Source organism: Theropithecus gelada, chromosome 10 (assembly GCF_003255815.1).
Source record: "Theropithecus gelada isolate Dixy chromosome 10, Tgel_1.0, whole genome shotgun sequence".
NCBI classification, from domain to species: Eukaryota; Metazoa; Chordata; class Mammalia; order Primates; family Cercopithecidae; genus Theropithecus; species Theropithecus gelada.
In genome coordinates, this window is record NC_037678.1 from 6,891,694 (window position 1) to 6,915,745 (window position 24,052).

Below are 24,052 nucleotides of genomic sequence, written 5' to 3' on the forward strand. Positions count from 1 at the left end.
GCTGGGTGATATGGGGTATGTGGTAAGACAATTGAATTTTGTGGGTCTTAGACCATTGCCATACCTTCTTCACCCAACCAATTAGCTCCTTGGGTAAAGGCTGTATTGCATGGGATATCTTGGTGATGGATACAGCATCCTGAGGCTTCACAAATGACAGTAATGGGCAGAAGCATTTCGAACAAGGAAGCCCGATTTGAGTCTGGGATGTGTATGTACACAAATCCCCACAAATCTTGGATTTTACTCTTGCCCCCTCCGTGATGGCAGGGATCCAGTGTAATCTTTACCAGCTGTCTGCAAAGTCCACCCAGAGAAAGGGACTGGGCTGAGGGCTCAGTGTTGGCCTCTGCTATTGACAGGTTGGACACTTGGCAGAGCAGTGCCAGCTCAGCTTTAGTGACAGGAAGTTCATGTTTTCAAACCAACACACTGTCTCCATTTCTGCCACCATGAAAGCCCATGAACAAGCAGCAGTTTTCTGGGGAAGCTGACTCAGCATGTACCTATGGCTATACTGCAGGGTGTTCTTCAAAGGTATCCAAACTCCCCCTCAGTTAAGGGGCTCTGGGTCTATAACCTGGGCAAAAGATCATGAATTCCCATGGGTCCCTGTGACCAATGTGATCAGTCTCTCTGCCTCTGTCACCCTTTGCTACCTCTTCTGACACTATCCGTCTGTCGAATGGATTAGAGGCTCTTTGGGAACAGTGTGACAAGTCTGTATGTTTCTTCTGCCCTCTCCGTATATGAAGTCATATGCTGCGATGTCTCTACTTGGATTCATAGGATAGGAAAGATTGACTGGGAATGATACTTGGTTCCCAATGTCAGAATCCAGAGGGATAGCTGCTTGCTGCCTGAGACAATAAAAGGAGCCCCTGGGACACTTTTAGGAGCAAAATAATCAGCTGTTATCTTTGTGACTTTGGTTAAGGATGGTTATTCATGTGATTTTTAGCAAAATTACCTGCTGATTTTTTATTTTTGAAAATTGTGTTTATTCATGCTGATTATAAAAGCCATGGAAACTGGACAATAAAGGAAACTATAAAGGAAAAAAATGAGCTACCATAATTATAATAGTCAGAGATAGCTACTATTAATATTGTGATATATTTCCTTCCAGAATTTCTTTTGTGCATGTATGTACATACACTCATGTACATACTTAACATAGTTGAGACCATATGAGGTATAAATTACATTCTGTTTTCTCATAGAATATTATATCAGGAGTATTTTTCATGTCATTAAAGAAACCTTTGAAATTAATTTTTAATGGCTCCATGATGTTTTATTAACCCTCGAGTCAAAGTGTTTGAACATTTTTAAGGTTTACATTACATAATGCTAAATTAACACTCAGAAAGGTGTTAATTTATTCTTACGCCGGAAGTTCACAGGGATGCTTCTTGCCAGCACTGAACACTGCCATTTAAACACCCTGGCTGATTTGGTAGGCAAAAGCACAGCTTCTCATTGTGTTTTGATTTACATGTCCTTGATTTATATTGAGGTTGCATATTTTTTGCGTTTGAAAGTTTTCTGTACTTCCTCTGTAAACAATTGTTTATGTCATTTGTCCATTTTCTATGTCTAAAAATTTTGGTCCTAGCTTTATGGAGGTATAAATTATAAATTCATTCTTAAGCATATAGATTAATGGGCTTTTGCAATTGTTTATGTAACCACTACTGCAGTCAAGATTTAGAACACTTCATAGCCCTAAAATTTTACATTTGCCCTGTGTAATTAATCCCTTCCTGTGACCCCCACCTCCAGCAACCATTGACTTGCTCTCTGTCACTGTCACTATAGTTTTACCTTTTCTAAGAGTTCTCATAAATGGAGTCATACAGTGGTAGTCTTTTGTGTTTGACCACTTTGACTTAACATGTTTTAAAGATTGATCCATGTTTTTGCATATCTCAACATCCCATTAATTTTTATTGCTGAGTCGTATTCCTTAGTATTGATATACCACAATTTGTTTATACACTCACCAGTTGATAGACACATGCATGGGTTATTTTCAGTTTGGGGTCATTATAGAAGATACTGCTATGACCATTCATATACAAGTCTTTGTGTGGATGTGTTTTCATTTCTTGTGAGTACATGTCTAGTAGTAAAATTGCTGGATTGCATGGTAAGTGTATGTTTAAATTTATGATACTATGTCACTGTTTTTTGAAGTGACTACGGTCTTGCAATTCCACCAGCAATGTGTAACAATTCCAGATGTGGCACATTCTCACCAACACTTGCTATTGCCAGTCTTTTATTTTAGCCATTCTAGAGGTGTGTAGAGGTTTCTCAGTCTGTTTTAAACTTGCATTTTCCTGATGACTAATGATATTGATCCTCTTTTTATGTGATTATTGCCATTAATATATCTTCTTTTGTTAAGTAATGGTACAAATCATTTGTCCATTTTTATCGGGTTATTTTCCTATTGCCGATTTGTAAGAGTTCTTTATATACACGGGGTATAGGCATTTTATTAGATATATGTTTTCAAATATTTTCCCTCAGTGTGGCTTGCTTTCTCATTTTCTTAACTCTTTCTTTTGAAATATAAACCCTTTTAATTTTGAGAAAGTCCATTTACAAAATTTTATGGGTAATATTTTGATGGTGTCTATTCCCAGAAATCTTGCCTAACCTAATATCACAAAGATTTAATCCTATGTTTACCACTAGAAGTTTAGTAATTTTAGCTTTTGCATTTGGGTTCATTTCTAGTTTTTGTATATGGTGTGAGGTAAAGGTCAAGGTTAATTCTGTTTCCATACAGATACCCAATTGTTCCAGCACCATTTGTTGAAAAGGCATCCCTTTCTCCAGGGAATTACTTTGCACTATTGTTGAAAATTAACTAACCATATAAGTGTGAGTATATTTCTGGATTCCTTAGTCTCTGTAGGTCTATTCTTGCATTAGTACTACGCTTTCTTGATTACTGTAGCTAAAGAGTTAAGTCTTGAAATTAGATTATGTAAGTCCTCCAAACTTGTTTTTCTATTTCAAAATCATTTGACTATTCTAGGTTCTTTGCCTTTCTATGTAGTCATGTTAAAATCAGTTTGTCAGTATGTTTTTTTGAAAGCCTTCCAGGATTTAGATTATAAATACATTAAAAAGTATTGCCATTTAACACTTTAACAATATTAAGTTTTCCACTCCATAAACATGCTACATCTTTCCACTTATTTAGTTGTCTTTAATTTTCCTAGTCAAAGGTTTATTGTTTATGATGTTCAGATCTTGCATATAATATCTAAAATGTATTCTTAAGTGTTTTTATTTTTTGATGCAACTGTTCATGGAATTTTTAAAAAATTTCACTTTCCAACTATTTATGGCTATTAATCAGAAATACAATTGATGTTTGTATATTGACTTTGAATATCATGACTTTATTAAACTCACTGGTTAATTAGTTCTGGTCCTCTTATTGTAGATTTCATAGTATTTTCTAAATACAGTCAGTCATCTAAAAATAAAAGCAAGCTTGCATCTTTCTTCCCCATCTGTATGCCTCTTATTTGGTTTTCTAGCCTTATTTTACTGGCTATGACAATTTTACTATCTAGGCAGTTTTACTGGCCAGGATTGGCTAGAGTGTTAAGTATAATGTTGAATGGAAATGGTGATATTAGACGTTCCTGCTTTATTCCTGATCTTAGGTAGAAAGCATTCCATTTTATACCATTGAGTGTGATATTAGCCATGGGTTTTTTTTGTTGTTGCTGTTGTTGATGTCCTTTATTATTTTAAGGAATTTTCTATTACTTGTTTGCTGAAAGTGTTAATCAAGTATGTTGAATTCTGTCAAGTGGTTTTTCTGTGTCTGTTCTAACGAGCATGTAGTTTTTCTCCATTATTCTATTAACATGGTGAATTACATTGCTTGATTTTCAAATGTTAAGCCAACCTTGCATCCTGGGAGTAAACCTCACTTAGTGATAACATATTATTATCCTTTTCATATATTACTTGAGTCTATTTGTTAAATTAAGAATTTTTTTCATCTTTTTAAATGAGTGATGTTTGTCTAACATTGCCTTTTCTTATAAAATCTTTGTCTGAGTTTGGGATCAGAGTAACACTGACATGTGCTGGGAAATGTTTCCTTCCCGAACTCTGCTTTGTGCCTGGTATTATTTATATTCTTTAAATGTTTGATAGAATTCACCTGAGAAGCCATTTATGCCTGGAGTTAGTTTTGGGGAATATTTTAAATCATAAATTGAGAGAGTTAATATAGAATTATTTGAGTTTTCTCTTTCTTCTTGGTTCATTTCGGTAATTTGTGTTTTTTGACAAAAGTTTTTCCCATTCTTTCTCTCCTCTCTTTCTGTGACTCCAAGTACATATATATCAGACCATCTAGTATTAAATAACATGTTTTCATGTCTATTCATTTTATAAATATATGTATATTCTATATTCTTAAATTCATATTGGTTGGGTTCAGTTGATCTATATTTAATTCACTCACTCTTTTCTCTGTCCTCTCCATTCTTTTGTTAAGCCTATTCAGTAAATTTTTTATTTCAGATAGTATATTTTTGTCTTCTAGAATTTCCATTTAGTTGTTTTTATTATGTCCAGTTTCTCTACTGAGATTTCCTTTCTTTTGGTTTATTGTGGGCATATTTTTATTCATTTCATTGAGGATAGTTATAATCATTGCTTTTAAAATCCTGTGTGTTGATCCAGTATTTGAGTTATCTGTTTCATCTTAATTGTCAAATGTATTGGCATAATGCTATTTATAATATTCCTTCATTATCCTTTTTTAAAATAACTTTTTTATTTTAGGACAGTTTTACATTTAAAGAACTATTGTAAAGACAGTACAGAGAATTTCAGTATACTCCACCCCAGTTTTCCTATTATTTATCTTTCATTAGTATGGTACCTTTTTCAAAATTAATGAACTAATATTGATACATTATTATTAACATCTATAATTGATTTATACTTCCTCAGTTTTCCCCTGATTTTTATTTTCTATTCCAGGATATCATCTAGGATGCCCCATAGCACTTAGTAATCATCATGTGTCCTTAGTGTCCTCTTGAGTATGACAGTTACTTAAGATTTCTTTGTTTTTTGATGACCTTATAAGTTTTGAGGATTACTGGTTAAATATTTTAAAGAATGTTCCTCAGTTGGGATTTGGCTGATTAGACTGCAGTAGTGTGTTCTAGGGAAAAAAACCACTGAAGTAAAGTGGCATTCTCATCACAGCATATTGAAGGTACATAGAGTCAATATAACTTGTCACTGTTGATGCTGACCTTGATCACATGGCTCCAGGTAGCGTCCTTTTACTTTCAACCTATCTGGGTCTTTACATTCAATGTTTCTCTCTTGTGACTGCATAAATTTAGATCTTGTTTTATAAAGAAATCTATTCTGATAATCTCTACCTTTTAATAAAATATTTACTCCTTTAGTAGTTAATTATTGATATGTTTGGGTTTGAGTCTCCCTTTTATCCCCTTGCCCCCTATTTTTGTTTTGTTTTGTTTCTGTTTGATTATTTGTTCATTTTCTCTTGCCTTCTTTTTAGATTATTTGAATATTTTTTAGAATTCCTTTTTAATTTTCTTATAGTCTTTTTAGCTATACTTCTTTGCATAATTTTTTTTTTTTTTTTTTTTTTTTTTTTTTCTTGAGACGGAGTCTTGCTCTGTCGCCCAGGCTGGAGTGCAGTGGCGCGATCTCAGCTCACTGCAAGCTCCGCCTCCTGGGTTTACGCCATTCTCCTGCCTCAGCCTCCCGAGTAGCTGGGACTACAGGCGCCTGCCACCTCGCCCGGCTAGTTTTTTTTTTTGTACTTTTTAGTAGAGACGGGGTTTCACCGTGTTAGCCAGGATGGTCTCGATTTCCTGACCTCGTGATCCGCCCGTCTCGGCCTCCCAAAGTGCTGGGATTACAGGCTTGAGCCACCGCGCCCGGCCCTTTGCATAATTTTAATGGTCACTCTGGGAATTGTAATATACACCCTTAATTGTTCCCAGTCTACATGCAGTAAATATTGTACCACTTCACATAAAATGAAGAACCTATGCAAGCATATAGGCCTATATCCTGCCCTCCATGTCCTTTATAAAGCAGTTCCCCCTTATCCATGGGGAATATATTCCAAGATCCCAGTGAATGACTGAAGCCACAGATAGTACCAAACCCGATTGTCTTCCACGCACAAATTTAATGCCCTTTTTTTTTTTTTTTTTTTTTTTTTTTTTTGAGATGGAGTCTCACTCTGTCTCCCAGGCTGGAGTGCAGTGGCGCAATCTCGGCTCACTGCAAGCTCCGTCTCCCGGGCTCACACCATTCTCCTGCCTCAGCCTCCCGCGTAGCTGGGACTACAGGCACCTGCCACCACGCCTGGCTAATTTTTTTTGTATTTTTTTAGTAGAGACGGGGTTTCACCGTGTTAGCCAGGATGGTTTCGATCTCCTGACCTCGTGTTCCGCCGGCCTCAGCCTCCCAAAGTGTTGGGATTATAGGCGTGAGCCACCACACCCGGCCTTAATGCCTTTTTTTAACTAAACACTTACCACATACTGTGTCATAACTTTTGCGGTTTGAGGTGTGACCTCTAAATTAGCATGAATTTCTTATTTCTCCTTCATAATCTTATGGAAGGAAGATTCATTCTTACTGTTGAATACAACCTCAGCATACAACATTTTTTCTTTCTTAGTAGGCCAAGAACTTTCACTTTTACCCTTAAAGGAAGCACTTTACAGCTTCTTTGGCATGTACAAATTGCCAGCATCATTACTCTTTGCTTTGGAGTCATTATTAAGTAAACAAGGGTTGCCTGAACACAAGCACTGCAGTATTACAACAGTTAACCTGACAACCCAGACGGTTACTGAATGACTAACAGGTGTGTGGCGTACACAGTGTGGACACACTAAACAAAGGAATGATTCACATCCCAGGCAGAATGGAGCAGAACCCTGGGATTTCATCACACTACTCAGAATGACGTACAATTTAAAACTTATGAATTGTTTATTTCTGGAACTTTCCATTTAATATTTTTGGACCTTGGTTGACTATGGGTAGCTAAAAACCATGGAAGGCAGAACTGTGGATGAGGTGGGACTACTATGAATACTAGATACTGACCTGTGTTACATATCTCTTAAGATGGTGTTATTATTTTTTCCTTTAAGTATCTATAAAGAGATTAGGAAGAAGAAAGACTTTTGTATTTTTTTTCAGAAATTTACCATTTCTGACACTGTTTTCATTCCTTTCTGAGGAGTCAAGGTCTTCATCTGCTAGCGTCTTCCTTCAGCCTGAAGAACTTACTTTATTGAGGTACATAGGTGTGCTAATGATGGATTCCCTTAGTTTTATCTTCTTTAGAAATATCTTTATTTCTCCTTCATTTTTAAAGGAAGTTCTCTTTGATGAAAACTCTTCGAGTAAGTTTTTGCTTTCTTTTCGCACTTTATGACATTTTTCCACATCTTTCCACTTCTGTTGTTTTGAAAGAAATGTCATCTGTTAAATTGGCATCTTCCTGTATCTAATGAGTCACTTTTCTCTTGTTGCATTCGAGACTTACCCTTTGAATTTGACTTTCAGCTTTGTAGCTATGTTGTACCTAGACATGGCCTTTTTCATGTATATCATGCTTGATGTTTGTTGTGTATCTTAAATCTGTAAATGTGTATCTTTAATCAAACTTGGGGAAATTTTGGCCTTTATTTCTTCAAATATTTTTTTCTGTCCCATTCTTTTTCCTCTCCTTCTGTGATTCCATGTACATGTATGTCAGACCATCGAGTATTACATAACATGTTTTTAAGTCTGTTCATTTGATAAATATATGTGTATTCTGTATTCTTCATACTGGTTGGGTTTAGTTGATCTGTATTTAAGTTCACTCACTCTTTTCTATATTCTCTATTCTTTTGCTAAGTCTATTCAGTAAATTTTTTATTTCAGATAGTATATTTTTCTTTTCTAGAATTTCCATTTAGTTATTTTTATTGTATCTATTTCTCTGCTGAGATGTCCTGTCCTTTATTGTGGGCATACTTTTATTTATTTTACTGAAGATAGTTATAATCATTGCTTTTTAAATCCTGCATGTTAATGCCTATATTTGGGTTGTCTCAGTTGATTTTCACTTCTCCTTAGTATGAGTTCCATTTTTTCTGGTTGTTCTTGTGTGCTATATTTTTTGTAGTGTATCCTGGACATTTGGAATGCTAAATTGTGGAGACTCTTGTTCAGTTATTTTTTTCTAATGAATGTTCCTTCCGTTATTTTAGTAGTCAATTATCTTGTTGGACTCAAACTGCATACTCTGTTTCTTGGGTGGCAGCTCTGATCTCAGTTCAGATCTTTTGTGTTTAGCTAAGCTATTTTGAGTATATATTCTGAGCAGGTGAGGTTCAGCAGCCAGTAAGAATTATGGTGAGTTAGATAGAATTTGGGGATCCCTCTCTGGCTGTTTCTCTTCCAGGATTTCTTCTTTCTCTCTTGTGGCTGGGATTAGTCTTCTCGTTTTCCAGGCCATAAAGGCTACTTATGTATTTATTTTTTTAACTGATGTTCCGGCCACTCATCATGCTGCGGTGCCTCATCTGAGGCTAAAAGCATTGAAAATACCACACCCCCACAGTTCTTCTCTTAGCATGGATTCCCCACAAGACTTTTCCTGCTCTGATCACAGTACTTTCAAATAGCTGCTTTTGATAATTATGTCCAGATTTTATTGTGATTATCTGGAGGAGGGTTGGGCCAGTAGGATCTTATTGTACCATTATTGGAAGAAGTCAAGTTTTAGTATTTTCTTATTAATTTGTATAAGCACTTTATGCTTTAAGAATTTTAACAATTTATTGTATATATTTATAATTTTGTTAATCTGTTGTTCAGCTTTTAAATTTTGTTTTGTGTTTATGGTATACAAAAATCTTATATCTTGATGTAATTAAATAGGTAAGTTTGAGATTTTTTAAGTTTTGCTTAAAAATTCATTCTTATTAAAGTATCAGATTAGCACATGCCTAGATTTTTTTCTACTTTTTTTGTAGTTATAGTTTTTACATTTAACTTTTTAATCTCTTTTACATTTATTTTGGTATGTAATAGTAAGTGAAGATCTCCTTTGATATTTTCCCCAAAGAGCAAGGCGATTTCCTGAACATAATATATAGAGGCTGATTTTATTTTTCATAGCAGCTGGAGTTTCCATTATAAAAAGTTAATTTTCAATTTGTTGAAATTTAAGATGAACATATATAATATTGACAAACTATATCAAAGTAATTGGCAAATTTTGGTGAAGAAAGACTCAAATTTGAGTCAGAAAAATGAAAAAAGAAATTTTTATGTGAATAGTAGTACATGAAGCCAAAGTCATGTTCTACTTGTTTACATGTGGCCATGTGTGCCTAACAAAATCAATTAATCAGTCTCCATCTCTCTTTCTCATGATCATGTCCACAGTGCTAGCAGCAGAAGTAGAAAGAGCCATTTATCAAGTATTAGCTGCCATAATCATAATCATAGCAAAAGTGCTATAGAAGTGTTAGATGCTGTAATAATAATAATATTTAAATAATAAGTGCAATAATGGAAGGATACATAGTGTAATGAGAGTCTAATAGGGAAAACAGCACTGGCTGTGGAAATCAGGGAAGGCTTCCTTGAGGAAACAGTGACTGCATTGAGACCTGAAAGAGGAGTAGAATTAACTAGGAAAGTATGGGAAGTAGGTAATGATGGGCGACATGGCAGTTGGCAAAGGAAGCAAGAAGCAGAAGGGACCGAGGACAGGGAAGAGTACAGCTCTTTGGAAGAGCAGAGAGACCAATGTGGCTGGTGCTAAGAGAGCCCGGGGAGCATGCCATGGGGCGAGGCTAAGGAGGTGAGCAGGGCCACACCATGCAGGCTTGTACGTTTCAGGAGTGTCATTTTTATCCTAAGAGCAGTGGGAAGTCATGGAAAGATTTTAAGCAAGACAGTAATCTGGTCGGATTTGCATTTTTTTTTTTTTTTAGAAGGAGTCTCCCTCTGTCGCCCAGGCTGGAGTGCAGTGGCATGATCTCGGCTCACTGCAAGCTCCGCCTCCCAGGTTCACGCCATTCTCCTGCCTCAGCCTCCCAAGTAGCTGGGACTACAGGCGCCCACCACCACGTTCAGCTAATTTTTTTTTGTATTTTTAGTAGAGACAGGGTTTCACCATGTTAGCCAGAATGGTCTCGATCTCCTGACCTCATGATCCACCCGCCTCGGCCTCCTAAAGTGCTGAAATTACAGGCGTGAACCACCACGCCCGGCCCGAATTTGCATTATTATTATTTATTTATTTTTATTTTATTATTATTATTTTTCTGAGATAGAGTCTCGCTCTGGAGTGCAGTGGCGGGATCTCAGCTCACTGCAAACTCGACCTTCTGGGTTCACACCATTCTCCTACCTCAGCTTCCCAAGTTTCTGGGACCACAGGTGCCCCCCACCACGCCCGGCTAATTTTTTGTATTTTTAGTAGAGACAGGGTTTCACCATGACAGCCAGGATGGTCTCGATCTCCTGACCTTGTGATCCTCTCGCCTCAGCCTCCCGAAGTGCTGGGATTACAGGCATGAGCCACCACGCCCAGCTGGATTTGCATTTTTAAAACGTCAGGCTGGTAGAAGTATGGAAATATATTGGAGGAAGTCAAGAGTAGGCACAAGAAGACCCATTAGGAGATTATTGCAATAATTTAAGTGAAGCTTGGTATATATGTGGATGTATGAATGGGTGGATATGTGGCTGGGTGGATCTGTAACCTAAGTTGAACTAGGCAGACTCATGGACTGTCATCTTACAGCTACTTAATTTTGTTTCCCACTACCCCTTTAAATTTACTCAATTGGATTAGTTATTTTGCCCCTAGATAAAAACATGAGCAGATCTTGCTTCCAGGTTTGTCCTGCATCATAGGAAGAGCCTCAGTTTAGTCATGCAACTGCCAATCTCACACAGCCGTCAAAAATGTAAGCTTGATTCAAACATGAATTGCATTTCCTCCCTGTTAGGGCCTGTTACAGGCACGAGTAAAGGCGGCATGATGGCAGCTTCACCCTTTCCCCACTTTGCACTTCTCTTCTTTCTCATTTTGTAAACTAAGTTTCTGCATGCTCTAGGAATTGAAATGCACAGAGGAAGGAGAGGAGCAAAAGCTGAGGCCGGGCGCGGTGGCTCACGCCTGTAATCCCAGCACTTTGGGAGGCCGAGGCGGGCGGATCACAAGGTCAGGAGATCGAGACCACGGTGAAACCTCGTCTCTACTAAAAATACAAAAAAATTAGCCGGGCGCGGTTGTGGGCGCCTGTAGTCCCAGCTACTCGGGAGGCTGAGGCAGGAGAATGGCGGGAACCCGGGAGGCGGAGCTTGCAGTGAGCTGAGATCCGGCCACTGCACTCCAGCCTGGGCGACAGAGCGAGACTCCGTCTCACAAAAAAAAAAAAAAAAAAAAAAAAAAAAAAAAAAAAAAAAAGGGGAGGCTGAAAGTTCTCATTTGACTGGCACTGCTGTGAGCTTGAAGCTGTGTTCTCGGGGCTGATCAAGTGTTCAAGGTGTTTGCCATCATGAGCGCTGGTTGATGGGTTTTGGATTTCACATTTGATGAAGGCAGATGCATCTCTAGCCCCACTGATTGCCTATTTCCTTCTCAGCCTCTGGGAATCTGGGAAGAGAGAAAGCAAGCCTTCTCTATTAAGGCGTGTTCATTTCTCCAGGTGGCTTTCTTGGGCAAGGACGAAGCCACTTTGTGTTTGTGCATGCACGTGCTCTCCCTCACGTGGCCCACTCTCCCTCACGTGGCCCACGTCTGATGCCCATGAAACTCTCAGCAGTTACTTTCCTGATGACTCTGACAGAGCAAGCCAACCAACCACCAGCCCCCGCCTGCCAAAACTTTTTGTTCCCAATGGCTAGCCAGCTCATCTCTCACCTGCTAGGTTTCTAGCTGGGAGTGAGACGCCGATACATCCCACCTCAATTGCAGGGGACAGGAGTCAAGCTCCCTGAGTGGAACCAGCTCTTTTGACAAGGCTTCAGGTGAGGAGTAGGCATCCTTCACTCTCTCTTTTGTGCTGGGATTGGGACTCAAGTACACCAAAAGATTTTCTCCCAAAATTCACTCTTTTATCCTCTATTATCTGGATTTTTTAATACCCCAGATATAGATAAAGAATTTGTTTGTCTAACCAGTTTGCTCTCAGCCATTAATTTTTAGCAATCAGAACAGGGCAGTCTGTTTCATGCCCACTTTGAGATCTCATATTGATTATCTAAGGAACTCTGCCCACACTACTTTTTGCCATCCTGTTAGGGAAGGATAGGTATGGTTTAGTGTGTAAGTCACAGAAGGTGTATGTGACACAGGTCAGTGTATGTGATGGGACGCTTGCTGGTTTTCCAGCCTACAACCAAGGCTTTTTGACCTGTTAGCTTTAATCCTTATCACAACCCTCCCAGTAGGTGGTGTTATTCTCATGTTCCAGATGAGAGGAATACAGAATCAGCACAGTGAGCGGCGTGTCTGAGGTCACATCAGTAGGGAGTGCAGGAGCAGGTACTCTGGTCTTTCTGAAACCCATGCTCACATCAGGTTGCTCCCACAGACATCTTGTAACTCTGAAATTATTGGACTCTGAGTCATGGGACCGTATTTACTTTGGAAATGTGTTTTTGAACAATTTTCCAATTAATTATTCTTGCTAAGACTTTAAATCTGTACTGACTTTCTATTGCTGCCATAACAAAGTACACAAGCCTAGTGGCTTATAACAACACGTATTATCTTCATGTTTGATAGGTTGAAGCCCAACATGGGTCTCACTAGGCTAGAATCAAGGAATCAGTGGGGCTTTTTTCCTTCTAGGGAATCTGGGGGCAAATTCATTTCTTGCTTTTTCCAGCTTCTAGAAGCCACCTGCATTTGTTAGTTCACAGCCCCTTCCTCTGTCTTTCAAAGCCACCAGCTTCACACCTCTGCCCTTCTGTCTTCATGTCTTCTGATGGCTGCAGCTAGGAAAAGCTCTCCAATTTTAAGAATGTATGGGATTAGCGTGGGCCCACCTGGATAAACCAGAAGAGTCGCTCCATCTCCAGATCTGCCCTCCATCATATCTACCATGTTCCTTTGCTGGGGCAAGAACGTAGTCACAGAGGCTCAGGATTGGAGGGTGGACCCCATGGTAGCCATTGTCCTCCCCGCCCCAACATAGAGGCTCCTGAAATGATGAATTTGAAAGAATTATTTTATGGACATTATTATTTTAATCAAATCCCTTAGATTCTTCCTTCTGTGTATGCTACCATTAACAATATAGAGACATGTAGATCTAATATCAGTTTGATTTTTCCTTGCTTTAAAAAATCAATTCATAGTACTATTTTACTAAGTGAATTTGTTTACATTAGATTTGAAACTTCATATAAATGCATTGCTGCCATTTTCAATTCAACATTAAGTACCTAATCCATGCAGTGTTATAGAAAAAATGTTTAAAGTAATGTTTTTGCTGTTATTTTTAAATACAGGTTTGGACTTAAAGCCACCACTAAAATCAACTGGAAGAAGTTTCTAACATCATTTCATGAGCCTCGGGGGTTGGAAATTACCAGTAAAGGTCCCCTGACAAAAAGAAATAGGTATGTAAAAAAAAAAAAAAAAAAAAAGGAACAAATTTTAGTTACACATATCATATTATGTAAAAGATCAGAGAATATCTGTGTTCCTTTTTTTGCATTGATTGAATAATCGATTAGTCTCCATTGAATAATTGCCAACTTTTAGGTAGTGATTTACCGTTTACAAATTTTTCATATTTAAGACTGCCTTAAACTATAAGGTTGGTGTAATTATTATTTCAATTTCTAGATGAGAAGCATAAGATGATACAATCTTAACTCGATCATCTGCTCAGAGTGTGGTGGAGGCAGCTGTGGATCATAAAGGCTCCAGGCGCACAGGCCGCCATGGCAAGCACTGCCCCCCAGCTCTAAGCATATCCTTGTAACATTGTATATACACGTGTATTTGTTAGGTGTTACATGGAAAGGAATAATATATGTTCATTTGTTTTCCAGCCACTGTCTGCGTGGCCCAGATATCAGGGGTCACGGAGATTATTTGTCTGTCATTATTTCTGTTTTCATTTTAATATCTATTATAACCTCAGATTTGCAATACCACATCTATTGTGGTGGGGGCCCAAAAATGTTTCTAAAAATGTTTAATAATATGAAATGTTAGAATTCAGCTTTTTGCTGAGAAGTATTTTATGTTGATGTATATCCTGTATTCATTGCCCTATATGAATCTTTAAGAAAAAAACAGGCTTTATAATATTGGCACATTCATTGAAAGTGCTGTGCTCTACTGTAAAGTAAAATATACCATGGAGTTAATTCCTATTTCATGGGTCCCGTCCCTGTCTCGGGGATTTATGAATATTTAATGAACTGCCCCTGTTAGCAGCCTTGCAGGTAATCAGAGCCTCCCTCTCTGCTCCAGAGCTGCAGCCTCTGAGTTCATCCCTTACATGAAGTTACTTCTGTTTCTTTAGGATTTTCTTGTCTGATAGCACGTTGTCTAGAGGGGCTGTCAGAATTAAACTTAAAGTTTTATTTACTTTAAAACAGTGGTTCTCAAATGGGGACTATTTTTCCTCCCAGGAGATATCTGGCAATGTCACGGATATTTTTGGTTGTCACACTGAGGGTGGGGAAGCTACTAATGGGAGCTGATCATAACCCCAAAAGACACAAATGCCATCATCCTTAAGGTTGAAGCCTCAGAACATCAATATCATGAAAATATAATTCTGGAAAAAATAATTTAAAAATTATTTAGGCTGGCATGGTGGCTTATGCCTATAATCCCAGCACTTTGGGAGGCCAAGGTGGGTGGATCACCTGAGGTCAGGAGTTCGAGATCAGCCTGGCCAACATGGAGAAACCCCATCTCTACTAAAATACAAAATTAGCCGGGTGTGGTGGTGCATGCCTGTAATCCCAGCTACTCAGGAGACTGAGGCAGGAGAATCGCTTGAACCCGGGATGCAGAGGTTTGCAATGAGCCAAGATCTCACCATTGCACTCCAGCCTGGGCAACAAGAGCAAAACTTCATCTCAAAAAAAAAAAAATTGTTTTAAAGGTATTTATTTACATTTTTAAAAGGGGATTTACTTGAGAAACATAAAAACACAATAGAACACTTCAGAGACCACTTTACACAAAAAATAGACAATAATGACACCTATTTTTCAAGCATAAACACTCAGATATACTAGTGACCATCACACAGGTGTGACACTTATAAGCAGATTAACCATGAACCATATTCCTAAAGAAATAGGTCAAAAAGTGAAATATATAAATGCATATCACTATGGTGGGTAATTGCATGCACCCAGTTTCATAACTGCAGTCATTCAGAATACCACGACAGACAACCTAAGTGTTTTGCAAGATCAATCAAAATCCGCGTGGGTCACCACTGCCTGTGCAGTCGTCCGAAGAGCCAAGATCTTGAAAAATTTTATCTTTTACAAACGCAGTGAACAAAAATGACATCTCTTCATATATTGGGCGAGTTTCAGTGTTTTTACGTAACACATACAATGCTCACACACAAAGGCAACATTGTGATAATGCACTTTTGTGGAGTCAAATTTCCAATGTCCAAGGCAGCGGCAGAGAATGTTCTATTTCTGAGAGAGAGAGAACTGTGTTCTCTCTGGGCTCCCAGCTGATTGGATGGTACTCGCCAACACTGAGGGCACATCTTCCCCCCGCACCCTCCCTGCCCACTGAGACCCACACACTAATCTCTGGAAACACCCTTGCAGGCACACCCAACACAGTGCTTTACCAGGTTTCTAGGTATGCCTTCATCCGGTCAAGTTGACACCTGAAATTAAGTTCACAAATCTACTCTTGGCAGCTTGGTACCCATAGGCATCTCCTTAAACCATACTTAATTTCCAAATAACAACAATAGCACGGTCATAGTTCCACCTAACATGATGCAACTATGCTGTGTATAACTGAAAACACACAAATCCCTTGCCTAGAATTTGGCTTTTGGGATTGTAATCTTTCGGGATTGTGATTTTTGCGATTTTAGGCATTAGGGGCTTTAGAATTTAGAGATTTTGATCTTTTGGGATTTCAACATTTGGGATTATGGCATTTGGGATTGCATCTTTCAGGATTAAGATCCAAACCTGCACTGATATCTAGTGGGTAGAGGCCAGGCATACTGCTCAACACTCTGCAGTGAGTCCTCACAACAAAGAGCTCTCCAGCCCGTATGTCAGGGATATCCGGTGGACAAAATCTGCTGTAAAAAGCATCTGTTCATGCCAGTGCTGGCGGTCTGTAGAAAAACGAGGTTCCAACAAGTCATGTGAAGAACTTAGACTCAGGAAGCCAGCATATGTTTCTGAAAAGTGGTGGTAGGCATAGGCTTATTGTTTCTGCACTAGCAGAAGAAGCTCAGGTGGCTGTATAAATGCAGCAACAAAAACTCAAACAAATCTGAGAATGGTTTCACAGGTAAACTGACTGTCATTCATTGTTTCGCAGGAAAGGTACGATGGTCTAGTAAAACATCAGGAAAGAGAAGCACCCAATGGTATATTGTGATGAGATTCTGACAGTCTCCCTTTCTGAGCAAAGTCCACATTGAACTTGGTTTTGGTCTCCAGAGGGGGTAGTCATGGCCTTCAGAGCACACATGTACACTGATGGGCCCCAAGCTCATGGATGAAAGAGGCCGTAGAGGGAAAGGGGGCTCTGACAGTGTAGAGAGTCGTGGTCATTGTCAATGGAAAGGGAGACGCTGAGAAGGCTGCTGTCCTTGCAGTTCTAAACACAGAATTTGTGCCCTCAGTTATCATGTGCATGAGACAGCTACAATGTGCTGCCCACACAGGAGAGAGGGCTTCCAGCTTTCCAGCCACTGAGGGCTCAGCACTGGTCCACAGTCCCTTTACTGATCTTGTTTGAGACCAAAACCACAGGTGTGCAAGATGGCTGATTAGTTGGTCTCGTGGGGAGAGGAGATGGTCCAGCAAGGCTCGCCCTGCAATTCGTGGCGTCTCTCTGCTCACAGTAACTTAGGTTCAGATGAGCCCCACAAATGCAGCACACTATCAGGATAAAGAGCCACCCACAAATAAAGCACTATTGTATTGTGGTGAGGGTGCTCGTTTCTTGCATTAAGAAAGAACAAAGTTCAAGAATATAATCTTATTCCTGCTTTTCTCCTAATCATCTTGTAGCATCAACTCTAGAAATGAATCTCACAAGGAAAACATCATCACAAAGTTATTCAGACACACTGAAGACCGCTTTACATCACTGAAGAAAGCATTACTGATAATCAACACCGTAAGATTTTGAAAGCCTTCTCTTGTGAAACACTCATTGTTTCTAAGAATGCAAACACTTAGAACGAGACCAATAACAACTCCATATTGGTTCATTTATCCATCCAACAAACACTTCTTGAGCCCCAGTTACATGCTGGAAATTGTTCTGAGCACTTAGGGGTAGAAGCCCCAACCTCAAGAGTTGAGTCTAGTTGGGAGGAGAGCCGATGGAAAATTAATTGCAATACAGTAAGATAAGTGCCAATTGTGATGGGAACAATGTGTGGCAAGATCGTAATGGTTGTAGTGACTCATCATCATTCACTGTTTAATTAACAAACAGTCCAGACCTGGTGACCCTTCCCCACCCTAACCCAGAGTTGATCAGTTCATAACCAACTTATTGCCCAAAACAGCATTTTCTTAGTGCCAAAATAGCCTACTTAATTTTTTAAAATTGTACTATAAAGAGAGGCTAATTCATGAATTTGCAACCTGCTTTTTCTCACGTTCACCATTAGCTCCTGTCTCACTTTAATATCGTTTTAGAAAGCAGCATTTGGATCCTTTTGATACGCAACATTTACTAAGCACATTCGGTAATTGAAGCTCTAGTAAACAGTGAGGAGTAGAGTGAATTACTGTTTCTGAGGCTCACACAGGACTGTGTAGAAATGATTTCAGAGGCCAAAGGTGTCCCTAGCTCAGCATCACCCTCCTAGAACCTGCCATGGAGGGAACGTCTTGGATCGTGAGGGTGGTGCCCCAGGGAGAAGCCAGCACTGCCTGGGGGTGGCCTCCAGGTTTGCGGGTTGCCGTCTGTGGAGACACCAGCGCCTGCGTCCGCCACACTGGAATATGCCATTGCATGGGGTTTCCAAGCACAGTGTGGATTCAGGAACATGGGGTTCTTCGAATGAATCTTTAGGCCTATGTGACTTGGTCTCTCTGAATGAGCAATAATGTTGAGTGCTTACTTTGTGCCAGGCACAGTCTTAAGTGATTCAGGAGTGTATACACTCACTAAATCCACTTCACACCTCAGTGAGGCAAACATGATTATTATCTCCATCTGACAGATGAGGAAAGGAGGCCTCTGTGCTAAGTAACCCATTTGAGGCTACCCAGATAGTGGTGTTGGAGGCCGCCAGGCTCTAGAGCAGCCACACTCCAGCACTGGGCATGGCTGCCCTGGACCCTGCCAGCTGAGCCACCTGGAAAAAGATAAACGAGGCCTTTGTGTGTTACCCGCCCCCCCCCAACTCAGGTTCTAATGGTATACTGAAGAAGTAATTTAATTAAAAATAGGGAAACCTTCATTTCCTTTAACGGAGGACTATACAATAATGCTAATCACTCCAACTATTGAACTATTTAAAAGTCATTGTTGTGGTATTCAACTTGAGATCAATAGACAGTGTAGCTTAAGAATTGAGTACATAGTCCGTGCCGGGCCCCCATGCTGGGCACTTAGGCTAAGCACACAGATGATTAATGCTAAGTCCTTGCTGATGAGTTCACACTCTGGGGTATCACATCATGGCATTAACAATCAGATGCCTGACAGTTACATAGTGTATGGTTTCAGAGTGAGATTCCCCTCCCCTCCCATCCCGCCACCATGCACCCCACCACGGAGGGGACTGGGTAAGAAGGAGAACAAGGGTGGGAGCCAGGAGTGGGCAGGGCTGGGCCTTTTGCCTGGCTGCTCAGGGCAGTCGTGGGAAACAGATCTCTCTACTGCTATAGAGAGGGATGCAAAATGTTTAGAAGAAAGATTGCTTTAGATCCACGCCCAGGCATGCATCCCATTTGCTATGTGTGCTGCCTCCAAACGCTGCCACCAGCTCTGCAAGTGGACCCAGCTGCTGTGATCACTTACATTTAAATCAGGTGTGGCTCACTTCTTATCAATCATCCAGAAGTAATTTGCATCCTGCCTTTTTACCTAGTCTTGAAGTTATTATTTGTAGCTGACATGATTTTGTTAATAGGAAGTCCAATAGAATCCTCCCAGACATTAGAATTAATAATAGAATTTAGAAAGTCAGTGGATACAAGGTCAATACACAAAGACCAACAATATTTCATAGAATTTAGAAAGTCAGTGGATACAAGGTCAATACACAAAGACCAACAATATTTCAATAAACTGCAATAAACAGAAAAAGATGAATTTTTAAAATATTATTTCTAATAACATTTTTTAAAAAATCAAGTACCTAGAAATATGTCTTACAAAAATGTGCAAATTCTCCACGTTGAAGACTACAACGATTGCTTACAAAAATCATGCCATTCCTTCACAAACTTTCAGAAAATACAGGAGGAAGGAACACTTCCAGAATCATTCTCTGAGGCCAGTATTACCCTGATACCAAAACCAAGCAAAGGCATCACAAGAAAAGAACCACAGACCAATATCCTTTGTGAGTATAGTTGCAAAAATTCTCAACAAAATATTAGCAAACCGAAATCATCAATGCATAACAAGGCTTAAGTGCTGTGACCACATGGGATTTATCCCAGGATTGCAAAGTTGGTTTAACTTCCCCCAAAATCAATTAATATCATATGCAACATTAATAGAGTGAGGAACAAAACCACATGATTGTCTCAATAGATGCAAAAACAGTATTTGAAAAATCTGACACCTGTTTGTGATAATAACTTACCACAAATTAGAACAGAAGAGAAATACCTTCACCTGATAAAGGGAATTTACAACAAACCCATAGCCAGCAGCATAGTTAATGGTAAAAGACTGAACACCTTCCTGCTAAGATCAGGAACAGCACAAGAATGTCAGCTCTTGCTACTTCTAGTCAACACTGTGCTAGAGTTCTGGACAGTCCAATCAGGAAAGAAAAAGAAATAAAAGGCATCAAGATTGAAAAGGAAGAAGTAAAACTGTCTCTGTTCACAGACGATACGATCTTATGTGCGGAAAATTCTAAGGAATTTGTGCATGTGTGCGTACACATATTGCTAGAACTAATAAATGAATTTATAAGGTTGCAGAAATATAAGATTAACATACAAAAATCAGTTATATTTCTATAAACTAGCTGTGAACATTCTGAAAAGGAACTTCTGAAAGCAATTCCATTCACAATAGCATCAAAAAGAATACAATAGCTAGGAATAAATTTATCAAAAGAAGTGCCAGATTTGTACATTGAAAATTACAAAATATTGTTAAAGGAAAGTAAAGAATATGTAAATAAATAAAAATACATTCCATATTTATAGATTGGAGACAATATTATTAAGATGACAGTTTTCTGCAAATTGCTTTGTAGATTCAGTGCAAACCCTATCAACATCCCATTTTTTGCTTTTGAAAAACTATCTGAAAATTCGTATGGAAATGCAAGGTGGAAGAACAGCCAAAATGGTCTTGGAAAAGAAGAACAGAGTTAGAATACTTACAGTGCCAGAGTTTGAATCTTAGTGCAAAGCTATAGTAGTAAAGACTGTGTGATACTGGTTTGAAGACCAACATATAGATCAATGGAACAGAGTTGAGAGTTCATAAATAAACCCTTATATTTATGGTCCATTTATTTTTAACAAATTCAGTGGGGGAAAGGAAAATATTTGTTAAAATGTTAAGAGGTCAATTGGATATCCATAAGCAAAAAGATGAATTCAGTCCCTTACACCATACACAAGTAGATCTAAATATAAAAGGTAAACTGATAAAACTCTTAGAAGAAAAAAATACATAAATCTTTGTGACCTTGTGTTAGGCAAACATTTCTTAATGACACCAAAGTATAACCCATAAAAGAAACAAATCGATGCATTGGACTTTATCAAAATTGAATTTCATGCTTCAAAAGATACCCCTGAGAAAGTGAGAAGACAAGCCACAGACTGGGAGAAGATATATGCAAATCATATATCTGGTAAAGGACTTGTATCTAGAATATACAAGTACTTTTAGAACTCAATAAGAAGACAACCTAATTTTTTAAATGGGTAAAATATATTAATAGGCATTTTACCCAAGAAGATCTATGAACAACCAGTAAAATCTTTTATGAACCCATGAAAAGATACTTGACAGCATGGTTACTAGAGAAGCTCAAAGCCACAAGATACCACTTCTCACCCTCTAGGATGGCTATAATGAAAAAGACAGACAATAACAAGTGTTGACAAGGATGTGTGGAGGTACTGGAACTCTCACATACTGCTTGTGAAAATGCGAAATGTCACAGCCACTGTGGAAAACAGCATGGCAGTTTCTGTAAAAATTAAATGTGACTTATATAACCCAGCAATTCCACTCCTAGGTATCTGCCCAAGAGAAATGAAAGCGTGTCCACACAAAGACTTGTGTGCAAACGTTCATAACAACATTATTTACAATTTCCAAACCAGAAACAATTCAAATGTCTATCAACTTGTGACAAGATAAACAAAATCTGGCAATGTAATGCTCAGTCAGGAATAAAAAGGAGCAAAATACTGATACATGCTACAACATGGATGATCCTCAAAAACACTATGTTAGGAGAAAGAAGCCAGATGCAGGAAACCATGTATTTATGATTCTATTTACATGAAATATCCAGAAAAAGGCAAATATCTAGAGACAGAAAATGAAGTCATTGCCTTAGGTTGGGGCTGGACATGGGGAGTGACTGCAAATGTGCACGAGGTTTATTTTGGGGGTGCTGAAAATATTCTAGAATTAGTGGTGATGGTTACACAGTGCTGTAAATTTATTAAAGTCACTTAAAAAATTAGCTGTCAGTAATTTCTATTTAGGTATTAAAGAATTGATTATGACTCCCAAACCAAATGGTAAGCATGCATATATCCCCTAAAGTACTTAGGTTACCCCTCAAGGGAGCCTTATATCCTTTTCAGATTTTGGAACCCCAAATAATAGTTAACATTTGCACACTGCTTTATTGCTTACTTAATAAATCCTTTTGTCACGTTAATATTCACTATGTCTCTATGTGAGGTGAGGGTTCTTTATTTACCCTGTCTTTCTAGTAAACAATATCTCTCAATTTTGGAATTCAGTCTACTTATTGATAAATTTTCTGGGGGAAGAAATTTTTTTCTCACTGTATTTTGCTCATAATGTGTTTTCTTTGTGCAGCATGGCTGAAATTTTTCTAGCAAAGTAATTGTCCATTTATGTAATGGATGAGACTTGGTGGAGAAACAAGTACAATTTATTCTTACTAAATTGGCAAACTGTAATTGAACTGCTGGGAAGTGTTGTGCCCCATGCGGTTGAACCCCCAGCTCTCAGGTGGGATAGGAGCTGTTCAAGCCATTCAAGCCTCTGGGGAAGGCAGTCAGCCTGAGCGTGAGAAATGGGCCTCATTGCTCACCCAAAGCCATGTCCTGATAGAGAACATTGTAGGAACTGCACCTGGAAAGTTCTAGCATTCCCCCTACACACACACACACACACATACACACTGCTCGTGTTATATAAGGATCATCAATCGATGTATTTGCGTTTCCAATCATAATTCTATATGGCCAAAGCTCGCTCTTTATTAAATGATGCTAAACATACATAATACTTTTTCTTCCTTTTTTCTTTTTTCAAAAATTCTGTTATATATACTCTGATGCTCAGAAACCCAATGGACCGATAACAAGGGAAGAATTTCGACATATTCTAAATTGCGTGGCTGTAAAACTAAGCGATTCGGAATTCAAAGAACTAATGCAAACGCTTGACCCTGGGAACACTGGAGTGGTCAACATCAGCGTGTTTATTGATCTGGTTGAAAAGAACTCTAGGGTGAGTTTTGTAACAATTTCCTGTTTGGTTTTCTCTTTCTGCCGGGAAATGTCAGTATTCCTAATAAGAGATGCAGGTGAAATATGATTTAAATAAATTAACGACTTCCCAGTTTTCAACTCAGTCATTTCAAGTAAGGGTCCAGTGTTCAAGCATTGTTTGATTTTAACTTTTAGTTTCTGAATCTTAAAAAGGATGGTAATTGACATTTCTGAAAACCCATCCCTGAACAAGAGCCCTTTATATATATACAGGATGTAACTGGTACCACCTCGACAGCACTCCTCTTGCAGCCATGTCTTACTTATTTATTTATTTAGTGTTGTTCTTGTTTTTTTCTTGAGATGGAGTCTTTCTCTGTTGCCCAGGCTGGAGTGCAGTGGCATGATCTCGGCTCACTGCAGCCTCCGCCTGCCAGGTTCAAGCAATTCTCCTGCCTCAGCCTCCTGAGTAGCTGGGACTACAGGCACGTGCCGCCACGCCCGGGTAATTTTTGTATTTTTAGTAGAGACAGGGTTTCACCGTGTTGGCCAGGCTGGCCTTTATCTCCTGACCTCGTGATCCACCTGCCTCAGCCTCCCAAAGTGCGGGGATTACAGGCATGAGCCACCGCAGCTGGCCACAGCCATGTCTTTAAAAGGAGTATTTGTGAGTGACTACTGTGGTTCTCATTCATATTTTTAGAGTTTCGTACCCTACGTTGGTTCAACTTTAAAAAAAAAACTGCTTATTGCCTTTAGTGACTAGCATTTGCCTTTAGCATTTGTTTCTTTTGACTGAAAAGTTGACAGTTTTATTATTAGAAATGCTTCTATAACTTTAATAGCTATTAGCATTAAA

The 24,052-nt window shown here is 38.8% G+C and overlaps 1 protein-coding gene across 4 annotated transcripts in view; it reads left to right on the plus strand.

The window, feature by feature from the left end:
- The window catches only part of EFCAB6 (EF-hand calcium binding domain 6), a 313,426-nt gene that overhangs the window by 128,527 nt on the left and 160,847 nt on the right, over positions 1–24,052 (plus strand). For all 4 annotated transcript variants that reach the window (XM_025399951.1, XM_025399955.1, XM_025399953.1 and 1 more), the window contains 3 exons: positions 13,591–13,701; positions 17,341–17,449; positions 23,045–23,212. In XM_025399951.1, the coding sequence (XP_025255736.1) occupies positions 13,591–13,701; positions 17,341–17,449; positions 23,045–23,212 (388 nt within the window). The remainder of the gene's footprint in view (positions 1–13,590; positions 13,702–17,340; positions 17,450–23,044; positions 23,213–24,052) is intronic.